This window comes from Nycticebus coucang, chromosome 3 (genome assembly GCF_027406575.1).
Source record: "Nycticebus coucang isolate mNycCou1 chromosome 3, mNycCou1.pri, whole genome shotgun sequence".
Lineage (NCBI taxonomy): Eukaryota > Metazoa > Chordata > Mammalia > Primates > Lorisidae > Nycticebus > Nycticebus coucang.
In genome coordinates, this window is record NC_069782.1 from 20,147,088 (window position 1) to 20,161,912 (window position 14,825).

The 14,825-nt window shown below is 36.7% G+C and overlaps 2 protein-coding genes across 2 annotated transcripts in view; one reads left to right on the top strand and one right to left on the bottom strand.

Annotated features, from left to right (window-relative positions):
* PARPBP (PARP1 binding protein) overlaps positions 1-4,143 on the bottom strand; it is a 76,124-nt gene extending 71,981 nt beyond the window's left edge. Inside the window, exons 1-2 of the mRNA XM_053582966.1 lie at positions 4,079-4,143; positions 255-411 (exon numbers count right to left, since the gene is read on the bottom strand). Of these exons, the coding sequence (XP_053438941.1) occupies positions 255-407 (153 nt within the window). The 5' untranslated portion in view covers positions 408-411; positions 4,079-4,143. The remainder of the gene's footprint in view (positions 1-254; positions 412-4,078) is intronic.
* A 79-nt stretch (positions 4,144-4,222) lies between these two features.
* Positions 4,223-14,825, top strand: part of NUP37 (nucleoporin 37) — a 56,370-nt gene continuing 45,767 nt past the window's right edge. Inside the window, exons 1-3 of the mRNA XM_053582968.1 lie at positions 4,223-4,299; positions 5,612-5,833; positions 14,316-14,440. Coding sequence (XP_053438943.1) covers positions 5,678-5,833; positions 14,316-14,440 — 281 coding nt within the window. The 5' untranslated portion in view covers positions 4,223-4,299; positions 5,612-5,677. The remainder of the gene's footprint in view (positions 4,300-5,611; positions 5,834-14,315; positions 14,441-14,825) is intronic.

Sequence of the window (14,825 nt, forward strand, 5' to 3'; positions counted from 1 at the left end):
ACTCCCCATTGAAAATCAAACATGCATGTTCCATGTTCAATTATACACATGACTGCCTTAATTTTCGATCAACTTATTTCAAATCCAGTCGTAATACTTCAAAGAAATGCAGAGGCATTTATGAAAATAATATCTTATCAGAAGAGGGCATATTTACCAAAGAACTTAAGGTGTTTAAGCTTAAGTTTATTTAAAAGGGCAGTGATGAAAATCGATTTTAAAAAATCAATTTAATTTAAATATAGCTTACTAACCTGTTTGTTGTTCTCTGCCATGGAAAGCTGCAATGCCAAGAGCATGGAATCTGCACCACATAGAGTAGTTCTCTCAGAGTTGCAAAGAGCATGCCAATTCCTTCTAAACTCTTTAATCATATCCAGGACAGACTTCTGATTAAGCACAGCCATTCTGCTAAAGTAGGACAGAATACAACATTTAAGTGCCTATTTTAACTGGAAATTAACATTGAACATGTGTAAGCAAGCACAGTTAGAGAAAATTACATAGTGAATAAGAGGTCACTTCATATTTACCAAGATTGCTTTTAATTAAATTTAGAAAAACAGAATAATACAATTTCTTCCCAATCATATTTTCCTCTCCTTTAGCATTTTTAAGCCAAATCTTTTGAAATAACATCCAACTTTGAATTCTGAAAATTCACACAAAACAGACATGTAAATTCTGCAAACTTATAATTATGACACAGACATAGCTAATTAAAGCTATATTTTAAAAATATTTGTTTAGTGGCCAATGGTAATATCCGTGATAGATCGCAAAAAAGAAGAAAACAAAATAGCCAATTTCCTCCTATCCCTACATTACCACCAAAGACATGATGAATTTTTCCATGCCTTTGAATACAAGCCAAATTTGAAAGTTTATTTGACTAACAGAATGTAGCAAGAATGACATTATGGGAGTTCTAAGCCCAAGCCTTAACAAGCCTGTGCAGAAGAGTTAATACAGCAGGCCTGACTTCTATTCTACCCTAATCTGGGAAGTTAAATTCCCACAAGATTTCCAATAAGAGTGGCTAACTGTGCTAAACAGCACATACAAATATAATTTATGCTGAACATTAGCTTCCCTTCTATGTCTAGAATTTTGGTACATGCTAGACAGAGGATGCCTATGTGTTCAGCCCCTGATTAAAATACTGGGCACTGAATCTCTAACAAGCTTCCCTGGTAGACACCATTTCACATGTGTTGTCATAACCTATTACTAGAAGAATTAAACACGTCCTGTGTGACTCTACGAGGCTCGCCTTTGGAAACTTATACTGGTCTCCCCTAAACGTCACCCCATATCCCTTTTCCCTTGCTGATTTTACTGTGCAACCTTTTGCTGCAGTAAATCATAGCTATAACTATATGCTGAGTCCTGTGAATCCTCCTACCAAATCATCTGCTTTGGTTGTCTTGGGCCTCCCAACCCAAGGACTTGCAGCACTCAGTCAAAGACTGATATATGAAGTCCAAATGAGTCTGCTTGAAAAGTGCTCCAGGTGACAACAAATACCAACTCATAAACACGTTGAGTGAGGCTGGCATACACTGTCTAGCCTCAGTCAACCTGGCAGTTGAAATGCAGCCCCACAAGTGATCCCAGGCAACACCAGCACAATCACCTAGCCAAATCCAACCAAAATTGTAGACTCACAGAATCATAAGTAGATAAAATGATTATTATTTTAAAGTCACAAAGTTTTGATATGGCTTGTTATACAGCAATAGATAAACAATATATTCACAATATAATAGTTAACATTAAGGAGCCTAATTGGAACCAGATACTTTTCAAAAGCTTAATATTGGTTTTCTCAATCAGTTATTTTAAGTGTCCTGAGAGAGGTCTATTATTACTTTCATTTTTCCTGAAGTAATGCTCCAGGTCACTCATCTAATAAATGAATAAACAGACATAACTCCAAGATGTCTAACTCCATAAACTGTGCTCTTACATCACTATATTACATAACTTCTCCTGATGCAGACAAAAGCCTTTCAAAATAATTTGATGTAGTGCCAATGTTTTACATATTCAAGCCTATATTCAAAGGAAGCCAACTCCTTTGTCTAAGTTTACAGAGATAGCTGCTAAGATTTTTTTTCCTACTTTCTTTTAAGTACCCGTCTCCAACATATTCACATACTCATCATCTTATTATAGATATTTTCCTATTCTCATTCTATTTACTTACTCCTTCTGTTACCCTCTTCTATTTTTATGTGGCATAAGCAGAATCCCAGATGTTTACTAGGCATCTTGAGTTTGTCTGATCAAGAAAAATACAAAATAACCATTTAAATTATAGACATAATCTGTGATGCATATTTAAAGATACAACTAGAAGCCTATAGATTAAAATATCTACATAAATATAAATTCTCATAAATAGCTAAGAGTTATATTTCTCTTCAAAATATCACCCTCGTCTCTAAAAAGAAAAAAAATAAAGAAGTATCCACTTCAGTGATATGGTCAGTTTGCCTGAAGTAAATTTTTAACAGTAAATTACTTACTGGTATTATTTAAAGGTAGTATTATAAGTTTAGATAGCTATGCACAAAGACTCATCAGAATTAGGCCATTCTGATATCACTTAATAGCTGTGAGATCATGATCAAGTTACATCATCTCACCTTGCCTCAGCTTCCTCGTATTAAAAATGAAAATATTAATAGTTTCAATTTCACAGGGTTTTGTGAAAATTAAATGACGTAAGAAGAGCTTTAGAACATTGCCTGGCACACATACATTAGCTACTATCTTGCATTATGAGTGCCTAAGTGGCTTTGAGTTAAAAGTTAAAGAGCATTATTATTGGAGACAGAAAACCAACAGTCTCATCCTGGGGTCAGCAAACTTTGTAGAAAAGCACAAATAGTATTTGAGGCATGTAGACTACAGTCTCTATCACAACTACTCACTTTGACCTTCTAGTGTGAAAATAGCCACGAACAATACATAAGCAAGTGACCACAGCTATGCTCCAGTGACTTCACCTACGAATACTAAAATCTGAAGTTGCAATTTTCACACATCACAGAATATTACTGTTCTTTTCCTTTTTTTCCAGCCACTTAAACTTGTAAAATACATGCTCAGCTCAGTAGCCATCTGCGCAAAAACAGGCATCTCAACTGTTTTGCCAACCAGCTCTTCCAGTAGCTGGCTGGTTGTGGGAGCCTAAGAAGTAACATCACACAGAAAAACAAGAATAACACACACTCTCCCTTCTTACCTTCCAGCCAGCTGTGAGGAGTCAGTGAGACAACTAGTATGCAAGCACTCCGAAAAACAAGCCACACTACAGGAAAAACAGTTGTAAAAGCAATAATAAACATTTTAGACAAATTAAGCATTTGTCTTAAAATATTTGGTTCCGAAGCTGCACTGGAACAAAAATTGCGAGGAAAAAAATTGTCACTGGGGAGGCAAGGCGAGATGGGGGAAAGAACTTTTGAGTCGGATACAACAGGGTTCACTTCCAGGATCCCCCATTAATTAGCTGTAATACTTCGGTATTTAAAAATTTCTGAAGAGCATACATTTCTTCACCTGTAAAACGGGAAAGATAATTCCTACCTCACAGAATTATGAGATGTTAGTGAAACAAGTATACAATCCACCTACTCCTACCACCAGCTACTTAGCAGGTGCTCATTTCAAAAATGGCAGTGGATGCTGCGAGCATTGTCAGAGTGCAGGTCCTAAAGATTTCTTGGAAAGATTTCATAGTAGGGAGGGTAAAGTTGAAGAATTGAAATCTACATCCGTCGTGGGACTAGAGCCCTCGCTTCCTGCCCAACTACTGAACTTCAAGTAGGCATCTATGGGCCTTAGCCTTTCAATCTGCTGACGACCCATCAAGACCTTCCAGCTACATTAGACACTATGAACTCCGAGCAGCACCCCAGATTCAACTGGACTGCAGCACGAAGCCCCTACACAAACAACACCCCACGAGGTACATGGCACTTTGCTGTCACCGAAATGCCCTCACGGGCTACAACTTACATCACTACTTAAAAACAAGACAAGTGGGCGAGGTAGAGGTGAGACTCACCCGGTTTCAGGGTGACCAGAGAGGTGCAGGATCCACTGAGGAAAAAGTCTTTTGCCTTCTCGAGGCTGCACTAGTCGCCGCGGATTATAATTTCGAATCTCGCGGGAAGTCCTGACAACCAATCGCTGCGCTCGCCCTCCGACCCGGAAGCAGAGCTGGCGCGCGCCGCAGCTGCCCCCGGCGAAGACCAACACCCCCAGTTCGCCTCCCGGCGCTCTCTGGTGCGTATAGCTGGGGAAGCCCGAAGGGTCGCCTCGCTTTGCTCTCTGACCCCCTTCGCTCCCACCCTACCACGCGGAGTTCCTCCCTCTTCGGACCTTGGGGGCTGGGAGGCGGGAACGGGGTCTCGGGGCATTTGCCTGGCCTGGAGAGAAGTGTCGAGGCTCTTTGCACCGACTTCTTGTTCCCCACCCCCTTCTCTGCTTTTCCAGTTTTAGAAGGAAGGGCAAGTCCTGCCTGCCTTTTACGGGGAGACCCTGAGAATACAGTGACCTTTTGCGCTGGTTTAATGAGCAGTAATTAAGGAGCTGGGACCAGTTTCCAAACCTTCGATCTTTTGCACTTCCATACCGCCTTGCCACCTGCTGGTCACCCACCCTTAGTAAGCGTCCAGTCGCAGATGCCCATTCTTAAGGTTGCTAGTTTATAAGTTCCCTGAGGTGGGACTCATTTAATTTTCATTAGATATTTACCAAGTGCTTAATGTGTTTCAGAGCCCAACTTGTTTTCAGGACAACTCTTGCATCTAGTTTAAAAAAGCAAAACAGAACTTTATTTTTATCATTCTCGTGTGGGAATGCTGTTTCCAGAATGCACACTCGACCCTAACAGGTTGAGGTTTTGTGTATGGTTTCATGAATATTAGCTTTCTATCACACATTTGGCACTCCTTCCTCCAGATCCTACGTTTCGTATCTGCTTATATTGTAGCACTTTTCACTCTGAATTATAACTATCCCCAGACTGTGATCTGCTCCAAGCCAGGAGATTGTATTTTTCTTTCTAGCACTGGTGCCCCACATGTAATAAAATCTTTTCAAATCCTGGCCCTGCATATGAGGGCAAGTTAGTTACTTAATTTCTTCATCTGTACAATGAGGACCATTGGTTGGCCTGGGTTTAGTTTTGCACACATAGTAGGTTTGATGATATCAGTTAAGTGATTAACATGGCGCCTACAGATAGTCCTCCATAAATGTTAACTGTTATTAATTTTTATGAAATATATTTGCTGTTAAAGTGATTCCATCTTGAAGTACTCACTACAGGTAATTTAACCAGAATGTTGTGGTGTTATATTCTGCTGGTATAATTTACAAATGTGGAAAAGAGGAAAGCTGTAGAGTAAGAGTTGAACCATTAATATTAATATTAAATTGAATTTTTTCCTTGCAGTTTCTGTGCCTTGGTAAGTACTTGACATGTTTCTATTGAAATGTCTGCACATTGCAATGTCAGAACCTTATCTCAATGCGTTTGCTGAAGGACTGTCACTTTGAATGTTTTTAATTTTTTCTGTGCTGTACTCCACAGTTTGAGAACCTTGTTTCCAGTAGAAGGCAATAGTCTTTTACAACTGCCTGAGTTTTGACTTCCAAGATGAAGCAAGATCCCACAAGAAATGCTGCCTACACTGTGGATTGTGAAGATTGTGTGCATGTAGTAGAATTTAATCCCTTTGAGAGTGGGGATTCAGGAAACCTGATTGCATATGGTGGCAATAATTATGTGGTGATTGGCACATGTACATTTCAGGTTAGTCTACAAAACTGCAGTGAATGACAAGATATTTCTCTAATAAGAAAACTTAATATAAACCAAACCTAAGCTTTGAAAATACATTGACTTTGAATGTAAAGAAAACAAAAAGGTAAGAAGAATAGGGAAGCCATTCTCAATAATATATGCCTGAGATTTGTGCAGATATTACATAGTGAAAAAGGATACTAATCATGAGGCTTCTCTTTTGCCTCATGATTAATAATGGAATATTCTGTTAATGGAAGGCTATGAATAACTAAACATAGGTTTGTACAGAAAAAAACTCAATTAAATGAGATCAAATTCATTACAATTTTTTTACATTCTTAACATAAAAAAACAAGCTAATATTGAAGCCTGTAAAACCTTCAGGAGATTTTATGGTTTTCATGATATTCAGCTTTTCTGTTAAGATGCTCTCATACTTTTTGTACATCAAGAGCAGTGGTTCTCAACCTTCCTAATGCCACAACCCTTTAATACAGTTCCTTATGTTGTGGTGACCCCCAACCATAAAATTATTTTCGTTGCTACTTAATCACCAAAATAAAATTGCTTTTTGGTAAACATACACCATGTTTTCCCACAGGAAAGCTAGTTCTAGTTCAATCCTAGGAACTCTCTGGTTAATTCTTTGTTTACCAGAATATTATTATTAGAATTATATTTGCTCAAATTATAATTAATAAGATAATTTGGCAGTGATCGGTTTTCAAAAATGTGTAGTAACTTTTATCACTGACGTGATAGACTATTCTAAACATTCCTTCTTTTACTATCAAGGCCATTCCACGTTTTGCAGTGTTTTGACATCAGAAGTACAGTTTGGTATTTTACAGTACAATGAATGTAAAGTGTTATACAAAATTAGGATGTATTTATATTTATCCTGAGTGAAAATGTTAATTAAAAGTTTCAGTTTATTGGTGTCTGAGTAGAACATGAGAGCTCCTAGTCTATTGCACATTGTCTCTTGAGTGGAGGTAGAAATTTCTAGCTTTTAGGCCATATATGGCCCTCAGGCTGACTTTAGCTGGACTTCCACATTGGGGTCATAAAAAGTCATACAATTAAAACAACCTAACATACTCTTGAAAAAGAAGAAATCATTTCTCTACGCAAGTCATCAACCTACAAAAGAATAAAACAGACCCCTACGGGTGAAACTAACTTTTTACTTCATTGCTTTAAAAATTATTAGTTGTGGATATAAAATTTTATTCAGAAACATAGACAAAACATATTTATTTCTAATTTATTAAGTGTTGAGAGAGAGTCAAGAAGGGAGAACAAACTAGGAAAAGAGAACAGCAGAAATGACAGGTGGTAGAGAAAAAGGGAGAAAGAAGGAAAATGAGAAACCAAGAACTAGTAAAAATTTGTATTATTCCATCATGGTTTATGGTCATGTGTATTGTCTCAGTTGATCCTCAGACCTATGAGACTGGCAATGTAGGTCTTAATTTCCAAATTACCTAAGGAAAAAAATAAATTTATTTATTTAGCAAGTAGTGAATACAAATCACATTCTGTGCCAGGCATGGAAATAAATTTAAACAAGACTATATCTGATTAAATTATAGCTTTCCTTTGAGGTTATTATCTAGGTAAACACTGTTAAACATTATTCATGGCTCGGTGCCTATAGCTCAGTGAGTAGGGCACTGGCCACACACACTGAAGGTGGTGGGTTTGAGCCCACCCCGGGCCTGCTAAACAATGACAGCTGCAACCAAAATATAGCCAAGCATTGTGGTGGGCACCTGTAGTCCCAAGAGTGAGGTTGCTGTGAGCTGTGACACCATGGCACTCTACTGAGGGCAACATTATAAGATTCTATCTCAAAAAAAAAAAAAGAGGGCGGCGCCTGTGGCTCAGTCAGTAAGGCGCCGGCCCCATATACCGAGGGTGACGGGTTCAAACCCGGCCCCGGCTGAATTGCAACCAAAAAAATAGCCGGGCGTTGTGGCGGGCGCCTGTAGTCCCAGCTACTCGGGAGACTGAGGCTAGAGAATCACTTAAGCCCAGGAGTTGGAGGTTGCTGTGAGCTGTGTGATGCCACGGCACTCTACCCAGGGCCATAGAGTGAGACTCTGTCTCTACAAAAAAAGAAAAAGAAATTATTCATTTTCTCGTACTAGAAACTTCAAGTGGCACCTAATTTCCTGCCTGTTATCTTGAGAGAAAACTAAGTAAAGGTGAATTAATTTGAAAGATTTTCATATTCTTGCCAGAAAACCAATCCTTAGTTTAAGATTGTTAAGAAAACACTGTAGACGTAGTGAATTTGAATTTCAACAGCATTTTTCAGATTCTCATGCTGTCTTTTTTGAATATGATGGAAATCTGAACTGAATGATAGTTCTCTTAACTGGTGTCATGTATTTGTCAAATATTCATGAAATGTGTACCAGGTGCCAGGAAGTTAAAAAAGTGAGGACCTTGCCCTCAAGGAAATATTTAAATGCAAAGCAGTGCAATAAGAAAACTGCTATAAAAACCCCATATTTAAAGAGCACGGAAGTGTGAACATTTGTAAGTCTATTCACAGTCTATTAATTGAGGCTTCTGCGGGAACTTGGATGAGAACATTGATTAAGACAAGTACATTTGATTTATGTAGAACATGAAATTGAGAAGGATACTTTAGTGCTTTGGATAACAAACTTAACAAGTATTTATTACTTGTGTGCCAGACTCTGTACTGAGAAATATTTTTTGTAGATTGGATTAATGGGGCACATTGAACAAGCTAAAATTTAATAAATATGAATATAAAATCATAAAACGATAGCCTGCTGGACTGGGAAGGGAGAATTGTGACTTAGGGATTTTAGTCACCTGAAAATGCACTATGAGTCAGTGCAATGATTAAACTGCCAAAGGGAACTAATTCCATACTGTCAAGAAGAATATAATATGAGCTACAAATAAAAAATGTAGTAGCCACCTGACAAAAAGTACAAAATAGGTGGAATTAATTTTAAGAACATAGTATTTTTACCCAACTTATCCAAAATATTTTATATATAATCAGTATAAGTTATTGAGCTATTTTATATTCTTTTTGTAGTCTTTGAGATGATATGTATTTTACACTTTATCAAGTGTACAATGTATCAGATTGCACTGGCCACATTTCAAGTTCTTTCTTAATAAGTTCCCGTGAGTATCTAGTGGCTACTATATTTGTGCAATTCTCTCTGCATCTTCCCTGTGAGTTACCAGTCTTTAACATACATCATAATATAAACTTTAATTCCCAGCAGTATATTATAATTCATAGGAAATAATATATTTGAAAGCAGCATTCCAAGTAGTATTAAAATGTTTAAAACTGTCCAAATGGTAAGTGGTTCTCAATGTTGTCACCTCTGTTTCATCAGAGTTGTTGCTAATAGTGCTTAAGACCAAAGCTGAATCTGCTTCTTAGAATATGCTCATCTAGGGGAACTCAGCTATGGCCAGGTATTTGCTATCACTGAATTAGACTTGCTATGTATGGTCACAGAGATGGAACTTAGAGCAAAGAGTAGAATTTTCATGGAAATGGATTATGGCTTAATGTTAAGAAAAACTCCTTTAATTATTAGAGCTACCCCCCAATTGAATAAGTTCCCCAAAGCAGTAGGTAGTTCTCTCTCGCTGGAAGTGTTCGCTAGGTGGGGGGGAGGGGGGTGTCCCTTTTTTTCAAATTTTCTACTAGAGATTCAACCATTATATAAAAGAATTGAACTAGATAAACTTCACAGTCTTGTCTAATAGAAATTCTGTGTTTGGCCTTGTAATGGGGCCTGCTAGTTTCAAACCCTTAGAGTAGCCCTTCAATTAACTTGCTTTGCCCCAAACTCAAATATGTTGAAGTCTTGTGTAATCATTTGTATTATAGCAAGTTTTCCAAATGTCTTAATTTCCTGCCTATACAATACTGCCTATACCCCAAACTAAATCCAAAATAGCATTTGTCTCTGTATACCAACACACAGCCTAGCCTTTTACTTGGCTCAATGGCATATAGTGCTGTCAGGAAGTAAGGTTTCACTGGTAATAGAAAAAGCTCACCCTATACAGTTCCTGGGATTTCTTTCTCCTTATAACCATGTATAATTCAGTTAACAAATTATAAGACCTAATTGTCAACAATATTGTCACAGTAGCAAAATGGTGAGTATTTTTATGTAAAAATTTCATTTTTAGCAGACTGATTTGTCAAGTGTAGAAAAGATAGATGTAACCCAAACCATGAAGTCCTAAACTTATTTTAAAATTGCTTAGTGGTTGCTGTCTTGGCACATCTGGCTATTAGCTAAACAGCTATGATACGCATAACTTACAAAGTAATATTTTTCTTTCCTTGATAAGTGTATTTCTATTTCCTTCTTTCATTTATGGAAAAAGTTTTTACTCTTAATGCTAAGTTCACCTGAAATTTATAATCATTTTCAAAGGGCATTTGAATTATGTAGAGAAAGACATATAGCAAATCTGTGAAATGACTTTGCTAGGATTCCCAAAGGCTATCCTGGAAAAATCAATATATCCACTTGGATTCATTTAAAATAGACATTATAAAACTTTGCATTTAGATTCACAGTGAATGGAATTCTTGAAACAGGACTTAAGGCGATTCCTGTCAATTTAGACATATATGTTCCATTAAATAACAAGTTTTACCTGCTCTGGATTTTTTCCCTAATGGTACTTAATCCATAACTTTTTATAAAAGATAACTATAGTTAATTAATACGGAAGATTACTTGGACAAATTAGTCATGAAAAACATCTAGACTCAGTTCAGGTATCTATTTAAATAACAGAACGATTTATTATAATTGCAATATTTTATGCTTATAAAACACATTATCTATATAAGTATAAATAATAATAATAAAATGGATCCTGTATACTAATACCTAGCTTAAGAAATGCAACATTATGGCTTGGCGTCCGTAGCACAGTTGTTACAGTGCCAGCCACATACACCGAGTCTGGCAGGTTCCAACCCAGCGTGGGCCAGCTAAAACAGCAATGACAACTGCAACAAAAAATAGCCAGGCGTTGTGGCAGGCACCTGTAGTCCCGGCTACTTGGGAAGCTTAGGCAAGAGAATCACTTAAGCCTAAGAGTTTGAGGTTGCTGTGAGCTGAGATCTTGGCAGTCTACTGAGGGCTACGTAGGAAGACTCTCAATAAAAGAAAGAAAAAGAAATGGCACATTAGCAATTGTTTTGAAGCCTCCTGGGTGTCCTTCCCTTGCTGCCTTTCCTTCTCACCTATGCTAATAGTGTTAGCATAGGTACAAAATTATACATAAAGTCAATATGTGTTTCATGTTTTAAACTTTGTATCAGTGCCATTCTGTATTATGTTACAGAATGTTTAACATTGTATTTCTTAGATTCCTCCATGTTGAAGTTCATTTATTCTCACTGCTTTATGGTGTTTTATAATAAGGAATATCCCACAGCTTATTTATCTGTTCTTGTATTGTGGCTATTTGGGTTACTTTTAGTTTTTTAACTATTGAAAACTTTGCAATATGCATATTCTTATGTTTTCTATTTGTGTTTTTGTACTCCCTCCTTTCATTTTTCTCCATGACAGTGGAGAAAAATGACATGGAAGCTGATGTGCCATTTCTCTTTTTTTAATTACCACCAAAGACATTTAAACATGCATGCTTAGAGTCAAATTAATCTTTACCTTCTTCATGAAGAAGAGTAAATCTTTAATATTTTAACTATTATCTTTCCTCCAGACTTACTGTCCAGATTTTAGTTTATTTTCTTTTCATTTTGTCCCACAATATAGATAGTTTTATTTTATGTGATTAATATTTACTTACATTTACCCACCTCTTTGCCTTTGATCTTTTTAACTCACCACTGTTTCTTAAATCTCAGGCCTTCATTCTAGGATCATTTTTCTTCACCCAAAAGCACATCCTTTACTCCAGGAGTTGGTAAACTTTTTTAGAGGAGCCAGAGGGTATGTATTTTAGGGTTTGCCAAGCTCTTAAGGTCTCTTGCATATTACTTGGGTTTTGTTTGTTTTGTTTTGTTACAGTTCCTTAAAAATATAAACATTCTCAACCTTGTGGACTGTACAAAACAAAGCCATAGGCCAGATTTGGACACAGAGCCAAACTTTAGTGAGAGTTCATTGATGGTATCTCTAGGTTTTTTGTTTTTTCTAAAAATAATTCTTGGTACACCCTCATTCTTGAAAATTAGTTTTGTTCTATCTACAAGTCCACAGTTATTTTCTCTTAACATTTTGAAAATATTATCCCATTGTCTTCCAGCTTTAGTTGGTTCTTCTGAAAGTCAATTGTTGGTCTAATTATTACCCTTTTATAAGAAATCTTTTCTGTGCAAGAATAGTCTTTTCTTTCTACTGCACTTGATAAGATCTTTCAGTGTATGTGTGTGTGTTTCCTGAAGTTTCTCTATATAATATCTAGCTATAGATTTCTTATTTAAGCTGCCTGGGATTTATTGTCCTTTCTAAATATGGCTATTGATGCATGTCATCAGTATGGAGAATCCTTTCCCATTATTTCTTCAAATACTGCCTCTTCCTGCATTCCCTATATTCTCTCCTGCTGCAACCCAGAACTTAGCATAAGAACATATTCTTATGTTTTCTATTGGTGTTTTCGTACTCCCTCACTGAATCCTCTGTGTCTCTTAACCACCCTTTTTTTCTTCTCCTTGCTGCATTTTGAGTAATTTTTTCAAATCTGTATTCCCACTGCATCAAAGCATTGTTTTTTTTTTTGTTTTTTGTTTTTATAAGAGGAAGGGCTTTATTCACCAGCCGGGAGCTTACGGCATAGAAGAATTCCAAATGACCGCGCTCCAGCATTGCTTTTTTGTTGTTATTTTTTTTAATTTCAGTTGTGGTATCCTCAGCTCTAAAAGTTTAGTTCATTCATTTTTGAGACAGGGTCTTGATCTGAGCTAGAACATGGTGGCATCATCATAGCTCACTGAAACCTCAAACTTCTGGGCTCAGCCAGTCCTCCTGTCTTAGCCTCCGAAGTATTTGAGACTATCACACCCAGCTAATTTTTCTGTTTTTTAAAGAAATAGATTCTCGCTCATGTTCAGGCTGGTCTCAAACTCCTGGCCTCAAGCAGTGCTCCCACTTTAGGTTCCCTTAGTGCTAGGATTACAAGCATGAGCCAACACACCCAGCATCCTCTTTTTATTTTTAGTTGACAAATAATTGTACATATTTATGGGATACAGTATGATGTTTTTATATATATATACAAAGTTGAATGGTTACATCAAACTAATTAACATATCCATTACCTCACTTATCAATTTTGTAGTGAGACATTTGAAATTTACTCAGTAATTTTGAAATTTAAATTATTAACTCTAGTCACCATAGGTGCACAATAGACTTCAAACTGTCTAACTGAAAGTTTGTACCTTTTGATCAGCATCTCCCCTTTCCCCATCCTCCCTCCTCCTTTCGCCACCATGTTCATTTTTTTATACTTCTATGAGTTCTGTGGGAACTTTTGCAGGCCTAGGTAGAGGAAATTCATCCAAAGAGACTTTGCCTTTTTTCTGTCTAGTGCTTGTGACCTCTACTAACATAAGACCAGTTTTTTTTGCCATTTTATAGACTACACAGTTAATGTGAATTCAAGCCCCAAACTCATGCTAGGGCCAGCTAATGCTTGAGATTTCTCACAAGTTTCTCTTCAGGGTTTTTTCTTTTTTCCTACTTCTTCCTTAAGGGCTCTGGGTCTGTGCAGAGATCTCTGTCTGGCCTCCTTCTTTATGTAGGTACTAAGCACCTGGCCTGTGAGCTGACTTTATGAAGCATTTATGCATTTATATCCAGAATCAAGTATCTATGACTAAATCAGATTATTATTTACATGTTCAGTATTCATAAACTCTAATAGTAGTGATGCTAATTATTTGTAGCATTTTGTACATAAATAGTGTCATATACAATATTACATGATTATATTAACAATTAACACTGATTATAAAAATTTTTTAAAAATGGGCAGTTAGAGTAAATAAAACTAATTTCTGTTAAAAAAAAAAAAAACCCACTGACTGTAATGACTTAGAGCCATCATAAGGTCTCAAAGTACTTTCCACATAATCAAAATTTTATTTTCAGCATTTTTTTTATGTTGTCAGTTGATAATCCATGTATGGTGATGCATTTACCTGGAACATTCTGATTCTCAGATCATTTTTATTCCATCTGTTATGAAATGTTTTCTTAAGATAAAGTATAACATTTATCATTTGGTTTTTATTGCCTTAAGAATTATTTTTGTGAGGCTTACACAGCTTTGGATTTTTCCAAATGAACTAGTTAATTTCAACATATAATTTGCTTTTGACCTTTTCAAAAGCACTGACATGGCTTCTTGATAAATTCTTCATTATAGTGAAAGATAGAGTATTATATTGTTTGTTTTCATTTACTGTGCTTAGGAGGAAGAAGCAGACATTGACGGAATTCAGTATAAAACACTGAGAACGTTTCACCATGGGGTCAGGGTTGATGGCATAGCGTGGAGTCCAGAGACTAGACTTGATGCATTGCCTCCAATAATCAAGTAAGTCTAAAAATATCAAATGCAGCATTTATTAATATACATTGATTGTGTTGAGTGATCTGAAGTCTTTGACCATGAGACTTTTTCCTCCTGTTTTCATTTTCCACAACTCCAGACAGTAAATATCTTGATATTTGCTATTATATAATAATTGGGGCTTATCATCTTAATTTGTGATTTTTTTTTTTTTAGAGACAGTCTCACTTTGTCACCCTCAGTAGAGTGCTGTGGCGTCTCATAGCTCACAGCAACCTTCAGCTCTTGGGCTTAGGCGATTCTCTTGCCTTAGCCTCCCGAGTAGCTGGGACCACAGGCATCCGCCACAACACCCAGCTGTTTTTTGTTGCAGTTTGGCTGGGGCTGGGTTTGAACCCACCATCCTCTG